Source organism: Doryrhamphus excisus, chromosome 12, assembly GCF_030265055.1.
Source record: "Doryrhamphus excisus isolate RoL2022-K1 chromosome 12, RoL_Dexc_1.0, whole genome shotgun sequence".
NCBI classification, from domain to species: domain Eukaryota; kingdom Metazoa; phylum Chordata; class Actinopteri; order Syngnathiformes; family Syngnathidae; genus Doryrhamphus; species Doryrhamphus excisus.
The window spans coordinates 11,906,531-11,924,822 of record NC_080477.1 but is presented as its reverse complement, the minus strand read 5'-3'; the positions used below and the strand labels follow the sequence as shown (position 1 = coordinate 11,924,822).

The window sequence follows — 18,292 nt, the reverse complement described above, 5'->3', positions numbered from 1 at the left end:
AATGCCTCAATAAGTATTAAATAGTAGTTTGTTTAGGGGGCAGATCTGTGCTTCCAATTGCGATATCAGATCATAAAGGCAATTTTTCATCTGGAGCCCAGTAGTCATTATGTTAAAAAGGCAGTAAAATATACAAGTACAATAAGACAAACCACTAATATAACCACAACGAATAGCTCATATAGCTGAATAGCTCATATAGTACATTACATTTTTGATGGAGTGAAAATTAGCAGCTTGATTTCTTTTTTTTACACAATTTGTTGACATTTTTCAATGAAAAGTTTGAATCTATCACTCATCAAAGATACTTATATTGATTTACAATCTGTAGTTTTTCACCGGCAAGGATCATTAGAACCTTTGTTGGTTGTACTAAAAAACATACCGTCTGTTTTCATATAATTTAATTGCAAGCAGCACTCCTGCAACCATGCTGTAACCAGACTCATTTGAGTGAGTTTAATGAAATGTTTGTTTTATCCATATTCATGTTCATTTTGGTTCTCTTTGAGAGATCTGGACGTTGAACATGTTTGGCACATTTTTTTAAGATTCATATTTGTTTTAACCCGTTTTTAGATGAGTGAGATGAGTCAGTCTGGTCGAAGGTTGTTTGCTCTGGGTGTTGGATATCAAGCCGCTGCCTGTCTGAATCAGTACATGGGGTGTGTCCCAGCTGTGAGGTCTGTGTGTGAGGCCCTTGGAGCCAGGCTTCTGGTTTCAGGTTGCATGTTCCCAGTTGACTGCTTTTGTTTGACTAAAACACAGCGAGTCCTCTTAAAGACGCAGTGTCACTTTCATGCGCTGCTCAAGAAATCACAAGTCTCTTGCTGATTACATCATATTCCATTGATGAAACACTTTTATTCTGATGAGATCATCTCATACTGTAGGGACCATTTTGTGTAATCAGCATATGAATGGAATCTGAATGCTAGTGTTATTCTCTCGGCGCGAGCACAGAGACTACACACCGCTCACAGAGTCTGCCATCTATTTCTTATGCTGTTTGATGACAAGTAACAAGTGTCTCTCGACACTGCACAGAATCGCTGTCAACAAAGGAACCACAGACACCAAATAATCATATGCCATGCCACTTGAATGCTTTAACATTTGATCTTATTTTAAGCCCCGATACTGAAAGCTATATCTATTATTTGTCTCTATCCTAACTTTACACTTTACAACTCCCTCATTCTGGTCTTACACTGTAATCACAAGAAAAGTTGAGATTTATTATCATGGCCTCAAAGTTTGAGTTTATGTTTATACATAGTAGTTGCAGTCAGCATGTCTTCCTTTGTGCTCGGATACACAATTGATCCTGAGAGATTGCGGCTATTGATTTGACTTGGTGTCTTGCTTTGTTGTGGAAAATGGGGCAGTGCAACTTCCTGACTGTTAGTACCGTGTTCACACATCGGACTTGCTGCACAGCCAATTCCTCGGGAGACTCATAATTACAGCCGTCTTTTCAGATTAGTCCAGCAGCCTGTCCAACTGTGGCTTCTTTCCCTGGTCATTTATTTCATCGCTCTCTCTCCTCTCTTGAGAGACACAGCTCAACACAATGACCCGGTTAGTCTCTACAATAATGTATGTGATGATAAACACAGTGGCTCCTAATTGATAGAGTGATTCAGACAAGGGCTGGCCGTGAAAATTGGTCCCCTGTGAGTATATCGTGAGTGGAGCCTCACGGGTTTCAGCTCTTAGCCTTGTTTGAGACGGGCAGTAGAAACAGAATGGATTGGACCGGTCTGGGTGATAAAGATGCTGTCTTTGCCTCCCCAACCCTGTCTGAATGCAGGCAGAGTTCAGCAGACGTTGCTGTTGTAATCCTCTCAGTGTCTCCAGGAAAGCTCAGGTTACTGCCCCGCTGCTTTGTGATGTCTTGTAAGATTTTGAGAGAACACCTCACCTTTAATCCCCCACTGTTCAACTAACACATTAGCTCAAATGTGCCTGGCCCAGCCCCTGCAATAAAGCCTTTTAGCCAGCTCAATAAGGTCGTTTCAGAGTTAAGTATTGATTTCTTTTGGTGTCCAGAGGGGGGAAAAATGGATTTTTAAAGAGCTGTTAATTACAGTTGAACACATATTAAAGAGAAGTTGATGTTTGCTATGACAGGTCAGTAAATGGTCGGTGAAATTCACAGTGAAATTTGTCAAGCAGCCACAATGTTAGTTCACATAGTCTTATTCAGGAGAGGTTTTCAATATTATCATTGCTTGCATATAATTGTCAGCTCCTTCAGCAGCAAATAGACTTGCAGATACAGCAAGTTTGTGACTTTTAAAATCGTGTAACTTTTATGTTCATGCTCATACTGCTTATGCATGGGTGTTTTCATTTCAGCTCATTTTATTTACATGGTGTCAGTTTCAATCAATATGTAGTGTGAACCAGCAATTTGCAGTGAGGTTTGTAACTGGTGAGGCTCTGTATTTTTACTTGTACATTCAAGTTTTGTGCCCTAATTAATGTTGCACATTAAGAGAATATCAAAAAATAACAAAGCAAGTCACTTTGGGCAAATTTTTTTTAAATACTTCTGAATCCCCTCCTTTGTTTTTTTAGAAAATAATTGGTACCTTTATAATTTACACCTTTTATTTGTATACAAAGCCTGTCCTTCACCAGGAAAAGCTCTGTTACTCTATTAAAAATAAGGGGGCTGAAGAGCCACATGCAGCTCTGGAGCCGCGGGTTGCCGACCACTGCAATGGAAGGACAGCAGCGACAAGCACCTGCCAGCTCATGTATGTCTGTTCACGGTGATCCAGAGCACTGTGCACCTCATCGTAGGACGGTTCACTGCAATTTATTGTACAGGTGCCATCCAATCCAGCCTCACCTCTGACTGCACGTCACTGGTATGAGTGGACCAAAGAAAAGAGAAAATGTATATATTAATGTAACACCATCCTGCAGTCTTCTCCACATGCAGTTCTACCAACACTGCATGGAGCCAGATGTCATGATAAGTTGATCTAACTTCCACCTGGAGTGGCCTGGGGCCTAAATTATCCTGACCTGTTATTATGTTGGGTAATAAAACAACCACCACTCCACAGGAAACACCTGTTGGAATTACCTTTCATATTTAGTTTAGTTGTGATTATTTTCTCCTGAATAACCTACAAATTTACTTTCCCTTTGAAGTTGTTTCTCTCAAAGAAACATAATATATAGGTCAGCAAAGCATTTGGCCATAGTCCCAGCCAAGCCTATAATAATTCTATTATAATATCCTCTGCTGAAGAGACCATGCCCAATTTTTGTGGTCTTTAGGTAAGATGTTCACTTCCACTTGGCAAACAGTGGTGTTCTATGGATAACTAGGGATGTCCGATAATATTATCGGCTGATACTGACATAAAATGAGTTATTGACTCATATCAGTATAGTTTTTTTCTGTCGATGATTTTTGGCGTATGGGTGATTACTCACATCAACAAAGTTGCTCGCTCAGTATGTCTCCGGTCTTGAATTATTCCCAAGTCTTGCCTTCAGATTCCAAATATGCAATTTGCAATGACTCTGATGTGCTGCAAGGAGAGAATAAGGCATCTCATAATAAGCGCCAGGAGGCGTGTTGGATGAGCTTCATTTATAATTTCAATGACTATATAAAAAAAAAAAAAAAAGTAAAACAGAATGGCTAAGGGGCAGGAAGGTGTTTGTTTTTTTATTTCTGGAATTAATCAGTGTTATGTAGTGTCTGATAGATTACTTGTTAGAATCTGCTTGGCAAGATTAATATGTGTATGTAATTGATATATTATTGCTCATATTGTACTGAGAAGTCAGACGAATCAGCCATTGATTGCAGTGATATGTGAGAAAAGTAGGTTTGGAGAGGCTTCATTTTGACAGTTTCAATGATTTGTTTGTAGCTCTCGTTTCTTTTTAAAGATTTAAAAAAGAGGGCTATTGATAGGTTTGTGCCTACAGGCCAGTCACTGTGGCGTATGAGTTCTATGATGTCTTTCTGTTGAGCAGAGTGCTGGAAGCCCTGCACCAACAGACCACTTGCAGACTATCTGCAGGCTGATTCCCAGCCAGGCCCTGTGCTTTCTCATGGAGGAGCGCGAGCCCAGATGTGACTGTGGTCGTGCCTGCATTAGGAAAAAAAGTGCTATTACAGGAAATGGATGCTTTTAAAATAGGGGGAAAGAAAAAACTGCAGCAGCGCTGTAAAGCATTGTTCTTGCTGCTCAGAGGACCCAGCCAAGACAGTTAATTTGTGTGCCTTGGCCAAAAATAGCCAGGCTATGTTACACAATGAATTTCAAGACAGCAAAACAGCAGGGGCACAACAATCTCTATTATAATCTATCACCATGTAAAGTCGGGGACATTTGGATGGATTAAACAAAGACTTGAATTAAACTCTTATAAAATGTACATTTAAAAACCTGTGACCTTCTTTGGGGGGGGGGGTTATGGGAAGTTGGGTGTGGCATTGCAAAATGTGACAATGCCCCTCATTGTTATTCACAACAGAGGGAGTCTGTCACAGCTTCCTTGGAGAAAGGATGCTGGTAGCCAAATTGGATTCCTGACTGAATGAGGAATCAGCTACTTGAGGACAGACTAGTGAAAGTTGAGCCACCATCCTTTTGAGGAGATGCTAGTGGAGACCCATTCATATTTCCTAGATCATCCAGGGGCATTGATATTTATTCAAGGTAATTCATTCCGGCAGCCATCTCCAGCTGCTGAACAGCACAAATCCTGGGGATCAGACAATAAATATTTAATCCTTTTCCTGCTGCTTTAAGTGCAAGAACACCCCTTTAAAGAGTTAATTTTCTCAGGCCTCTTCAAGACTTGGTCCCACTGCAAGACTTCACTTAACCCTGGGAATTCACCCACTATGCATAGAAAGGTTTTATTGGATAAAAAAGCTTAAACTTAAGGCAGCAAGCACATTGGACTATGTTCATAACAACTTGTTTATATTCTAGGTTCTTTTCTTCAATTATGCATTTTTTCTCCTGTCAAAATCCAATCTATTGTTTTCGTGGTTTACCAAAATTATATTCAGCATGAATTATTAGATATTATATCAGTGATTGTTTGTCATCCGATCCCCAAGATGTAAGCCAAGAAAGTACCGGACCAGTAGCACCAATATGCGTTTGAAGGCGTTCCAGTGATCGACGGTATCAAAGGCAGCACTGTAATCTAGTAATAATAATATTGAGGTGGTGTCACAATCCATAGATAAAAGAAGATCTTTTTCACTTTTGCAAGTGCCGACTCAGTAGAGTAGTTCACCCTAAAACCAGACTGAAGAGGTTCAAATAAATTACTCGAGGCCATGTGGTCATTGAGCTGTTGAGCTATAATTTCTTCAAGGATTTTGGAAATAAATGGGAGGTTAGACACAGGCCTGTAATTAGAAATACTCTCAGGGTCGGGGTTTGTTTTTTTTGAGTAAAGGTCGAATCACCGCAGGCTTGACAGCTGCAGGCACAGTGCCAGAGGAAAGCAATAGATTTATAATATTTAAGATTGGAGGAGCTAAAATTGGGAACAGCTCTTTAACAAATTTCCCAGGAAGCGGAAGCAGGCATGTTGTCTGTTTTGCTGCACTAACAAGTTTTGTAAGCCCGTCAAGGAATACTCTCTCAAAATAGGAAAAGCGTGTGGGTTGAAGAATAGAGGTAATGCCAACAGTAGTCTTGGCCGCTGACAAGTTTAACCAATCTGGCGGGAGGGTGTCCTTAATTTTGTTCCTGTTTGTATTTCATTAGACTACCCCCCCCCCCCCCCATGCCTGGCGGAGGTAGCCACAGGTCCCCAACCCTTGTTTTAAACTTTCTTCCACAACAAAGTAATGTTACTGCTCCATAACCATGTAACACTTTTGTATTTTTTTATGAGAAATATGTTTCTACTATATTGTTATTATTATTTGTGGATCAGTTTTCTACCTCATAGAGTTCAGGTGGGAAAAACAGACCTATACCTCGGACAATTTTAAGGTATTGTTATTTTGCTGTACAAATATAGAACCCAGTGAGCTTTCCCCCCTAGTCTAGTGAAAAGAATGAATTATTCAATAGCAAACAAGCTTTCAGTTGGCCATTTGTGTGCTTTGATCTCGGAATCAGTTGCTTGAATGCCTGTATTGTCATGTTACGTTTCCACAGTGTCTGAATTATTGAAATCTTTATCCATCTGCTAAAGTTTACTGCACAGGAAGCCTGGCGCTGCAAATCCCCAGATGTTGTTTATTTGCTAGGAGAGTCACATGGCTGAATGCACTACGCCTGGCTTAACCACAAAATTAAATATACACTGTCATTCACTTAAATGTTTGAATTCATTGCTGTCCTACACAAGGTATGTATGTGTGTTTTTTACTTCTTTTTGCAGAAATCACAAAGAAAATTGTTTGGTGTGTGTCTGGCACAACCAAATAATATTTTGCATTTTCAAACTGGAATATTTCAATTTAAATTTTATATATTTTGTTGTGTCACGAGATGAGACGATACATGAGATTGAGTCTATGATTGTTTTCATTGTTTAATTTTTTATTTTTATTGTAATCTGCTAATATAATTTCTACTGTGCTACGCTGTGCCCTGCCTCCACCCACTAAGACATGACTGACTTTATGACTGACAAAAGGGCTCACTCCGCTCATGCTGTTGCTCTATGGAACTAACGGGTGCTTAAACCAACCAGTTACTGCCTGTTTGGAGGCGGGAAATGAGGAAATCAGACACACATGTACAAGCCAGTGTATTGAGGCTGGCACAATTATCAAGTTCCTTTTGATTTATTGTGTAATTAATTAATATATTTATTTCATTCTCAGGCCAAGTAGTCCCGAGACATTTTTTTTCTAAACAAGAAATCTTGTGATGTTTTAATCTCACAAGATCTTGTGACACCCCTGTCTTACATATTGTATTAGCATTCATTTGGTATATTGGCGTGTCCTATTGGGTTCTGGTAAAAGCAAGACATTTGATAATGAAGGGAAGGAACAAAAATCCTCTAGTGATTTTGACAGTGAGGGGGGGAGGGTGTTGAACATTTCATAGAATAGTAGATTAGAACCATGGCATTGCTTGGCTACAGCTGGACACATAATTAAAGCCTCCCTACCTATAATTTGACTAATAGTTTTGTTTGGCGGCATGTTATTAACATATGAAAGGGCTAAGCAGGGGTCACGTGCATTGCAACAACAATTAGAGCAGACCTGAGGACACAAGAATGTTTAGAGCCATTGTTAATTGGAAATCTGTACAATGCTGTGCATTAATTAGAATTTAGTTAGAGCTGTTTTAAACCCAATGTATCCAGTTGCTTCTCTGTAATATTATGAACAGCTATGTCTGTTTCCTTTCAATGTGTTGGGCTTTGAAGAGAATGAGATTGAATTAGATTAATTTGAGAGGCCGTGCTGCTGGATCTGTTTTTTTCATGCTAATACTGCATGGTGTTTCCATGTCAGTGCATTCGGTTTGTGAAAAATACATAGACATCCCTTTGGTATTCTGTTTTGGTTTAAGCGGAACCGGTTTCATTAAGGCTGTATTAAGATATTGCAGTGTTATATGTATTACTTTTACTGGATAATGTTAAAATCAAAGCCTATCAAAGCCTCTTTTATTAGGAATAAGACTACTCTAATGGTGAAGAGAAGTGATGTAAAACCATGTGCAGCCACAGTCAAAACACTGTAGTACTACGTACTTAGCTCTTTCCATTCCATGCTCCTGTTCCTGCAGGTCGCAATGAGCTGATAGCCAGATACATCAAGCTACGGACCGGAAAGACGAGGACACGCAAGCAGGTAAGACGAGGGATGGGGTTGACTAATCCTCTGTCACAGCCATGTTGCATGAACAGATGCCCCTGGATTTAAACATCTCTGGAATTGTCGCTCTTAGTTCCGCTTTCAAATACACACATGAGAGGTTTAGTTCTAGTGATATCAATCGGTTTCCCCTTTTACAAATTATAAATTACCTCCCTCAAATAGCTTTGAACTCATGACCACCCTTTGCTCCAAATGTAGCCTTTAATTTCATACAATAAATCAGTTGTACATGATACATTTATGGGCATCAATGAGATGTCATGTAAAAAGAAACTAACCACTGTTACTCAAAATATTCCTTGTCCTTGTGAAGTAAATCACAGTGTTCATGCACTTGGCTGTGGTAGAAGTCTTTATTAATGGGGCGGAAGTCTAGGCCTTATTACATTGGTACAGTCTCTAACCAAAGAGACTATTTTACTGTTGTCTAAGTTGGGGAGTGCATCCTGTCTTCTGCAGGCTGCACATATAACGTTGACCACATACATGAGCTCATATTTCTGAATCAAAGTGATGAATTACAGACTGCATCTGTTCTGCAAATGACCCAGTTCATCATTACAAAATAAACACCACAAATACAGAATTTAGTATTGTAGTTGTGAGTATATAAATAAAATTACGTTTTAAATGACACAATGGACTAATTGTTAACAGCCAGGTAATTAGTGAAGATGGTGATAAGGATCTCATCGTTCTTTCAAGTAGGGAATATGCTGGTGTCTAAAGTGACCTTCGATCACTGTGTGCGTGTATCGATTTGTCAGACTCACAAAGGATGTCTGCTTTTTCTCAGTAACTCCGCTCCTCAACTCAAGGAAGGTGTACACAGAAGATTGTTTGTTCCCAATGGCATTTTTAAAAAATGCATTGAAACAATGACTTTCAAAACAATTGTTGTTTACGTGAATGTTCTTGTACATACTGTCAAGAATATGCTATCAAAAAAGGTTAACCAGTCAGAAGCATGCTCAAAGAACGTCTGGAAATGTCACAATAACAACAGTGATGAACAAAGATGGGAAGCATACGTTTTGAAATGGAGTACAGTGGAACCTTGGTTTTTGTTATTAATTCTTCTAAAACTTCTTCAACAGAAAAAAATGTTTTCATAGGAAACAATGTCAATCAAATTAGTCCTTTCCCAAAAAAATAACATAAAACACATTTTATAGAAACCTACGCAACCCTAATTCTCTACTCACGTACTGTAGTTGTTTTAGATAACAAATAACTACACACTCAATTGGTGATGACATCATAGAGAGGCGTCAGAGCTGGTAAAGAATGACTTCAGATGTATTGAGAGCATGTTTTGTAAAAAGACATCTTACAAACACTGTTAGACACACACTGTTAATAACATGACAAGAACCGGTGATGTCACTTCCTGTCCTCCACACATCTGTCCACCCTCCACGTAATGATACAAAAATTGAAGACCGAGGTTCCACTGTATATTTGAATGTAATTGTCAAATTGTCAAAACAATGCCTGCATTTTTGTTGGCATGACATTAAAGGAAAATGAGAGTGTTATACTATTTAATGCCAAGAAATATTTCTGGTGTTTCATATAATTATATAATATATAATTGCGGTGATCCAAATTTTAGTTTAGTTCATTCAGCCACTTTACTGAATTTGCGGTGAAAATCATTACTCATTACAAGTATGGCCGGGATCATATAAATCACTGTTGCTATCACTGGACACCCAAATGGCTTCAAACTGGATCTTCAATCCAAATCCAATTAGCTTTCTAACAAAAATACTAGTTATTCTTTACCAGAAGTACACAGCCTGGCCAGGGTCACCACCAGGATTTAACCAAGCAAATAGTGTCTGGGTTGCTGCAGTCGGTCAAGTCTAAGTTCGGTAATGTTATGTGCCCAAAGAATGTTGGTCAGATGACTCGGTGAATATACTGAATGGCCAAGTTATTCCATCAATGTTTCCCCCGGATGGTGCAAACATATTCCAAGGTGACAATGCCAGGATTCATCGTCCTCAAATTGTGTAAGAGTGGTTCAGGAAGCAGGATACATAATTTCCACACATTGCTGCCAAAGAGTCCAGACCTGAAAACCATGGGATGATGTGCTGGGATGATCCGGAGAAGACTTTGCAGTGTTGGCTCAATAAAATACTAGTCATCAATAGAACATCTTGGCAGAAAATGTATGTATAAACAGGTGGAAATGCTGCCACAGCAAATTCAAAACAAAATATTATGTGTGACCTTTTTTTGGCTAGGCTGTGTAGGTTTTTCATCACTTAAGCTTTACCATCCCCATTTGCTAGTTTTACATCCACCAATTGTGTTCATTCAGAATTAATCACAAATTGTATTTCATCATTATTCCTGTCAGACTTCCTGTTAGGTAAACATGAGCAGGTAATAATTTCCACTGATAAAAAAATAAACAAAAAGCATTTGATTTGTACCTGCCAAAATATTCACCATGACAATCTCACCACATGAGAAGTAAACTGGCCGGTGAAATGCCTTGTCCAACTCCCATAAGAATACGAGACAAACCAATTGACATTCAGTACACAGCGGATCACATCTGTGTGCTCTTAATGTGCGCTAAAGGGGCCTGCATCCTCCTTAATTAGCTCACTTAAGTGACAACGACACACGGCATAATGCTTTATTGGGTGTTAGCATGGTGTGCTGTGTGGAGATGTCTCTCACCTGGACCTTGTCTCCCCTAATGAAAATTCAAACAAAGACATGTTTGTTCTCGTTTTTGTTTATTTTCCCCTTTTCTCTTTTGAATGGAGGTGTCTAGTCACATACAGGTCTTAGCAAGAAAGAAAGTTCGAGAAATCCAAGCTGCCATTAAGGTACGTCTGGCTTTGCCCAGTTGCAGGGGGCTTTTCATTGCCATGGTTACAGGCTATTCCTTTGTTTTCCTCCCCTCCCCTACCCCGCAGGTGTCTAGTCACATTCAGGTTCTTGCCAGAAGGAAATCTCGTGAGTTTCATTCCAAGCTAAAGGTATGCGCTTTTCTGCTTTTGGGCTTGTTGTTGCTCCGTGTCCCTTAACATCGTCCTGTTCCTTTGGGGGAATGTCTTCCCTCCATGACTGTTTAACTTCTGTTGACATGGTCCTTCTTGTTTCCTAACACCCTCCGCTTTGTCAGCCCAGTTCTCCTTCATACTAACAGTGTCTAATTGTTTTCACTTCCATTTGTTCATTTATTCATATGAGAGCAGCTTTAGAGGCCATTAGATTATTATTATTTTAAAATGCCATAATAAAATCAGTTAGATTGTTAGCTAGATTGTTACTGTCATGCATTCAGAGCAGTTCATTATACTTGAGCCCATTTGCCATACTATATTAAGATGTTAAAGGGATAGTTTGGATTTTTTGACACTGTGAAACCGGTGAAATGTGCGCAACATTGGACAGGCGGGAGCGCAAAGTAACAAAAATAACAACGACCGATTTCTCAGGTCTGATTTTTTTTTCTTGTAGGCATTTTTGTGATGCAAATGAATTACACTTTTGAACGCATATTGTTTTGAGAAGCCAAACTCTTTACTTAACTGTCCCCAGCAACTAGCTGGAACTACTTTCCTCAGCACCGAAATCCAACCAGAACTCGGCTCAGGACAGAAAATAGGGAGTGAGTCTCTGTTGACGGACTTCACTTCCTATGAGGGTATCATACAGCTTAATGTAAAAAAGAAACTATCCGTTTAAGATAAATGTTAAGATTCATAGTGGCATATTTCTATATTTTTTTAGATTAATATAGATAAACTAATATATTTGCAAATACAGCTATACATATTTTTTCCACAAATTGAATGACTATGTTAACATGATCATATAGGTAACATATTTTTAAGTCAATCACATAGTCTTACAGTAGTTCATGCTTGTTATTATTGTTATTATTATATAATAAACATACTTAGAAACAAATAAAGGCAGCATTAATGGATTTACAAAATTCCACACTAAATCTTTCCAATGTCCAGCACCAAACATACGGACACTAATACAGATGTGGCTGATATTTTCTTACCAAATCAAATAGACTCTGCATATTCGTGCTGATAAAATGCATCAATGTGGGGTAGCATGCTGGCAATGGCTGTTTGGTGATTGGCTGAGAGCTACAGGGCTGAAGTTGGACTCTGAAAGGGCATGGCAGAGCAGGGTATCAGTTGTGTAAATTTAAATAAATTAAATTATACCAATCTCTCATTTGACAGTGTAACCTAACTTCCTTTTTAGTTCAACTTGGCTGTGAGGCTGGTCGCACAATGCTTTCTTTTGATAGCGCTTAATCAACAGTATTCTCATCATACTGTGGCTCGCAGTTGCTTTCCTTCCTTTTCTTCTTCCCAGGATGGTCGCCACAGATTTTTGGTCATATATAGTGATATTTGTGAGAAAAAGTACTCAAAGCCACTAATGATGTAGGTGATATAAAATGGAAAAGTCATTATGAAAGAAAAATGTAAGTCAATGAAAGTAAACACTCATTATGTTTTTCCCCTTTGGGTGTACAAATATACGTTTTGACTTTCACACTTTGTTTCACTCCCAGTATTCCATATCCAGTAATGACTCCTCATTAATCTATGATGTGTTTGTCACTTTGTCTATGTGGCGAGTGAGACAGCCACATGAATGCCTGCTCTTTCAGACGCACAGGCAGCTCTGTGAGGAAAAACAGACGGCTTTTGTATGAGTCCCTGTCTTTTCTCATTTAAAGCAAATTAGACTCCTGTGGCAAAGAGATGTACAAGTGTGCCCTTCCTTTTTTGTGGCAAAGGGAATGGGGGGCGCTCATCAATGGAAACCTGCTGTTTCTTGTTCTTGTTTCATGTCTATGTTATTTCAGTAAAAAGTCAGTATTGTATTGTATTTGTTGTATTTTGTTGTATTGTCGTATTCTCAAATGAGATATGTTACTAGAATGGTAGACCTCCACCAAGGGTTAAATGTTTTCCAAAGGCAAACCCGATAAGTGAACAGCTAAGTATGTAGGAACTCAATAGCTATGTTTGATCGAGATTTTGCATTTTATCTGGATCCAACACAAGCATCAAAAATTACAATCTGCTCTAAGAAGATATGGCAGAGATAAATGCTCAGTAATCTTTAAAATTCTAATTTGATAATATGAATGCTTAGATTGATCGGCTACCGATCAGAATCAGCTGATTTCTGTGGAAAAGCAAGTGAGAGACATATGACAATAAATGCCTTTCAACAAAAAAACGATCACCTGTGGCTCATACTATTGCAGCCTGAAACCGTAGAAATCCCTGTGTGCAGTGTAGTGTGTTGTTCTAATGTGGGTAGTGTCCCCCTCCCCATTTCCTTCACACTGCGCAGGCGTCCGGTTTTAAACCAAAACAAGCATGTCTGCCATGTGGAACTTACATACCATTTGTGAGAATGATGTAAAAATTTGCCTCCAGCAGCAAATGCCACAAAAATGTTTTACATGTTAAAAAACTTTCATTCAATGTTCCATTTGAAGAACAAATACTTGATAGAGTATGGTGAGTTTTCTTGGCTCACGGTACAGCGTCAAACGCCAGCTTGGTGACCTGCGTTTCTCAGCGGTGGAGGACACACACTCACTTGGTGGCCAGCTACTTGCTCCACCAGTCAATGTACTAATACTTTTGGGGCCCCTTGGCAGTCAGGGAACCATTTAGTTATCAAACTTTTCCTCCCTTTACGGCGCCCATGGCACAATAACCCATCATAAATATATTGAAAAATTTACAGTTAATCCATGTGATCGGTATCGGCAGATTTCACTCAGAATGATCGGTATCGGAATCATCAGCATGAAACCCTGATCGGAGCATCCCTGTTTAATATACAACCAAATTCTCTATTGCTTAATTTCCCCAATGGAATTAATCGATAATCTGTAAATTTGTGTTTTAATCTGAATGAAATTTTACATGACAGCATATTGACACACAGAGACTGGATAACTGACAGGAGGGTTCACTCACCGCTATAGAACCAGCAGGCCCATGTGTTGAGACAGAGTGAACCCTCTTGTCACCCAGCCTGTTTGGTAGAGAGAGAGGAGGAAAATAAACATGCATTTACATGTCAGCAAGGCCGGACAAATGTGTTATTATTTATTGTACGATTAATTATTGATTATTGTGACAGGCCTACACAGAGAGCTGAAAACTGCAAAGGAGTATTATTGTTACACTGAAAAGACAGACGAAATAACACTACTAGGATAATAAAGTCACTGAAGGATGTCGTAATATTAACAAAATAAAGTGTTAACATATGCCCGTTGGGATAAATATTTGTGAAATCACCTTTTTTGTTGGTTTTATTAAATCATATGAAATATTTAATGCTGTAGTCTGATTCATCTCTATAGTAAATTTCTAAAGAAATTGTGTTTTTTTGTTTTGTTTTTTTCTTATTATGTCATGTTGACGTTTTCTTACAATATAAATTTGTTCCTTGTATTTTTTCATATTTCACTGTGGAGAAAACCTCCCCCTTGGTGGAAGTAACCATTTTATTGGGAGAGTCTTTTATATTTGAAAAAAATCTCTTCACTGCCTATTGTACAAAATGTACAATGTAACCTTGTTTGTTTGCGTTTAGGTTACAAGTATGGTAAGTATTGACTTTCTATGTGTGTTTCTGCTTTTCATCCGGCCTTGCTCCGCCATTGCTAGCTTTGCACTTGTGCTTCTGCAATACTGTAGTGACACAATAGCCGTTACAAAAAAGATTGTTCGATGTAGTGGTCTTTGTGTGTGTCGTCCATACTATATCTGGACTCTGCTCCACCAGCATCTTTTGCCAGCATGCTAAACCTTTAGTTTCAGTCATGAGTGTTTGTGCACAGTTTCACCAGTCCTGTTAAGTTTACTCAGATTTAATATGCAGAATTTACAACTTGATGGTTTAACATGGTTTAACTTTCTGAATGCACATTACTTTTTGAACGCTTCTTGGCAGATTCTCCCTGACCAGAAATATGTACAGTGTAGGAAATGGCTTTTTCACAATGTACCTCCGTAAATGTGGACCGAATGGGACACCGGACACGATTTTACTATTTACCATTACATCCATAGTCCACACAATGTCACCTACACCAACATGTAGCGTTGTAAACAAAGACACAGACACAACCATGTGACACACTAAAACTATAGAAGAAAGAACACATGCACATAAGTCAGTCGTCTTCCGCTTGTAATTGTGCATCTGCCTCTACCTCACGTGTAGTCCTTAGACGGCGGTGAGGTTCTGTGCAGCACAAACAGAGCTCTGTAGTCCACCATTGCTGTTGTTTTTTGTGCAGGCCTCCCGCTTGTTCTTCTGGTCATGTGATGGTGACGGGGCAATGACGTCACTTTTCAGAAAGTAGCAGTGTGCTTGTTTGCATGGCAACGACAAGATGCCGTTATCAGATTTTAAAACTCTCAAAACCGTTTTCAGGGCACCCAGAACAAAACACTGCCGTTTTGAGCTGAAAACGTTCCTGTGTGGACAGCCTTAGTCAACCACTAAGCTATTGTTTTAGTGTGTACTGTGGACAGGAATGCATGTGCCAAACTGACACCTTTACTGACACTCTTACATCATCTTTTAACCTGCTTGCTGTTGTCACAGTGGTGCTTTCAATGTGTTTATTGGATTCTGTTGCTACCTATGCACCACCCTCCCACCACCACCACCACCACACACACACACACACACACACACACCAACAATCCCCCGCCATTGAGTGCAAGTGCTAAGCCTTTTGTGACTGCTGTTAAAGGACCAAGCCGTGAAGGACAAAGCCCTCCAGAGCATGGCCTCCATGTCGTCAGCTCAGATCGTCTCTGCCACGGGTATTCACAACAAGTTGGGCCTGCCAGGCATCCCTCATCCCGCCTTCCCTGGAGCAGGGGTAAGGGCCTTGCACCATGGCACCCTGCTATTGATCAATCCTGTTCAGCTTCACACAGGGCGATCATGGGGCCCCCACCAGGGCCAAATCACATTACACACCAGGCTTTGCTCAACTGCCCCCATCAGATAAGCACATGATCAGAAAGAGTGGTATAGTGGAGATAACTGCTTTCCCAGAATACAAAGCCATTTTCATTGGGGCGACAAAAGTGGCTCACAATTCGTTGGTCTTGTTGTTTGTTGTCTAGTCATATTTTATTCATGATTATATATAATTCTTTAGATATGGCAGGGGATGATATCAACGAGTCAGCCTGGATCCTCACACGAGTAAGTGCTAATTTCTTCAAATGTTGGGTGAAAAGAAAGTTTATAATAAACCACGAAATACATTATAAGGCATTCATTTTTTTTTTATGAACATGTTTTCATAGGTTTGCTATTCTCTCTTGCAGCATCAAACCTTTCACCGGGCAAGCTTATCCAATCCCGCCTGCAGTCACAACCACTATTTCAAGTGAGGATAGCTAACAGAACACACTTCAATAATTAGATAGACACTACATCAAGCCCAGCCAATCTCTCTTTATGTTTTTCTCCCAACTATATGGCCATATAAATTTTTACATTTTCTGACTTTAAGCAACTAGTATTAACTCAGCAACTGAGATATTTTATGTAAAGTCTGTCTGCCCAACACAAATCTGTTTGGAATTTTGTTTTTTACTTGAAAGGGAAAAGCATGTGTCCTTCAATTTTGGTACATTTAGAACTTTTAATTGAATAAACGCAACCACTTTACTATTTACCACACTACAATTGTGCTTTCATCCAAATTGTGATGCATGAGAATAATTATGAAGAAGTCAAGTGTTTTTATTTTCCAAAACATGCTTGTAGAGAAAAAAAATCCCATTTTCATGGGATCTGGTTTTTGATGAAAAGTATTATAATTGTATTACAGTTATTACAGGTTTTAAAAAATATATATACATTGTTTATTACCAAAAAACCCCAAACAAAAACGTCTATTCTTTCATTGCATGTCAATCAAATATCATTTGCAAGTGTTAAATAAATGCTTTTTGTACTGGAGTGAATTGAATTATGAATTGATATAAATAATTTAAAAAAAAATAATTTTTATTTTTAAAATTTCTTTTTAAAATGGTCAAATCCGTAGCAATCCAAGGAGACAAATCTCATTATTCTGCTGTCCTTGCAGGCTATCAGCCCACAGACACTCCAGCTCCGACGGCACCGGCATGGCAGGGTCGCTCCATCGGTACAACCAAACTGCGACTGGTGGAGTTTTCTGCCTTCTTGGAGCAACAGAGAGACCCAGATTCAGTAAGATTAGTGTTGACTACATACAAAGCATGAAGTATCTGATTTTCGTGATGCTCACTCTCATCCGTTATCATACTGTCCAATTTTTTCTAAATATACTGGGAATTTTTCCTAGCAAGTCAGCTGAGGTGACTCAAACAAGATGAGAGGAATAGGGAGACATTGCGTGATAATAATACACGCTTTTAGATTCATCATGTGCATGCACATTTTGATGCGCATATCTCACACACACTTTGAAATAGATGTTTTCTTCAAATGAAAAATATTTTTGCACAGTTTGTTTGTGGTGTGCAGTTTTATTCTGCCTTTTATACCATATGCAATGTCACTGAAAAACTGCAAAAAATTCCCATCATCCACACACTTCATGTGACATGGACACACATCTCTTTTCTTTGCGTCTTAAATATTGAAAAAAACTACGTACGAGGTAGCTTAAAATGCACATACTGGGGATTCATCTATTCTGCCTGAAAAACATGCTATTAAATCTCTAAAAACAATGTTTTATTATATACTGTATATGCTGTGACCATGACGTAACAGGCACATTCATGATAACACTTGATACTTATAGTATTTTGACATATTTTGGTCATTTTAAGCGTTATCAGAACATTTTTTTTTTGCATTTAGGTGTACTCAGAAATCCCAGAAAATACATTTTAAATGTGAAAATTAAAATTACGTGGTGTTTGAATGCAACCTTTCATTGCTCATAATAACATGGTTAAAGTGTGATTTAAATGTTCTGCTACTATTAAAGAGGCTAGCGTGAGATGAATACATCTTCATACACGTGTTGTCTCGTAGCTTGATTTAAATGTTCAGTTCATTTTAAGCTGTTAATTCATAAAAATATATTTGTGTACTGTCATTTTACTTTTTGTTCATAAAATACAGTTAAAATGATGATATTTCACACATAGTTGCAGATGGTGATTAATCATGATTAATTCAAGCAAGTATCCACTGCTGCAGTCGGTCCAGCTATTTAGTTGTTTTAGTGTTAGCGTGTGAAATCTGAAAGTTGACCACTATACACGTGCGAGGCATAATTTATAGCATAGCTCAAAGGCGAGTTGCAACAGCTCCAGTAGCTAACGTTACCTCTCAGTAGTGGCCTGTGATGCTGTGAGCAAGAAA

The 18,292-nt window shown here is 38.8% G+C and overlaps 1 protein-coding gene across 7 annotated transcripts in view; it reads left to right on the top strand.

The window, feature by feature from the left end:
• Positions 1-18,292, top strand: part of tead1b (TEA domain family member 1b) — a 45,331-nt gene that overhangs the window by 18,729 nt on the left and 8,310 nt on the right. For 2 of the 7 annotated variants that reach the window (XM_058089129.1, XM_058089130.1), the window contains 7 exons: positions 7,767-7,831; positions 10,648-10,863; positions 14,489-14,500; positions 15,660-15,791; positions 16,077-16,123; positions 16,249-16,310; positions 17,019-17,143. In XM_058089129.1, the coding sequence (XP_057945112.1) occupies positions 7,767-7,831; positions 10,648-10,863; positions 14,489-14,500; positions 15,660-15,791; positions 16,077-16,123; positions 16,249-16,310; positions 17,019-17,143 (659 nt within the window). The remainder of the gene's footprint in view (positions 1-7,766; positions 7,832-10,647; positions 10,864-14,488; positions 14,501-15,659; positions 15,792-16,076; positions 16,124-16,248; positions 16,311-17,018; positions 17,144-18,292) is intronic. The other 5 variants (XM_058089132.1, XM_058089134.1, XM_058089133.1 and 2 more) reach the window with 5 other exon arrangements.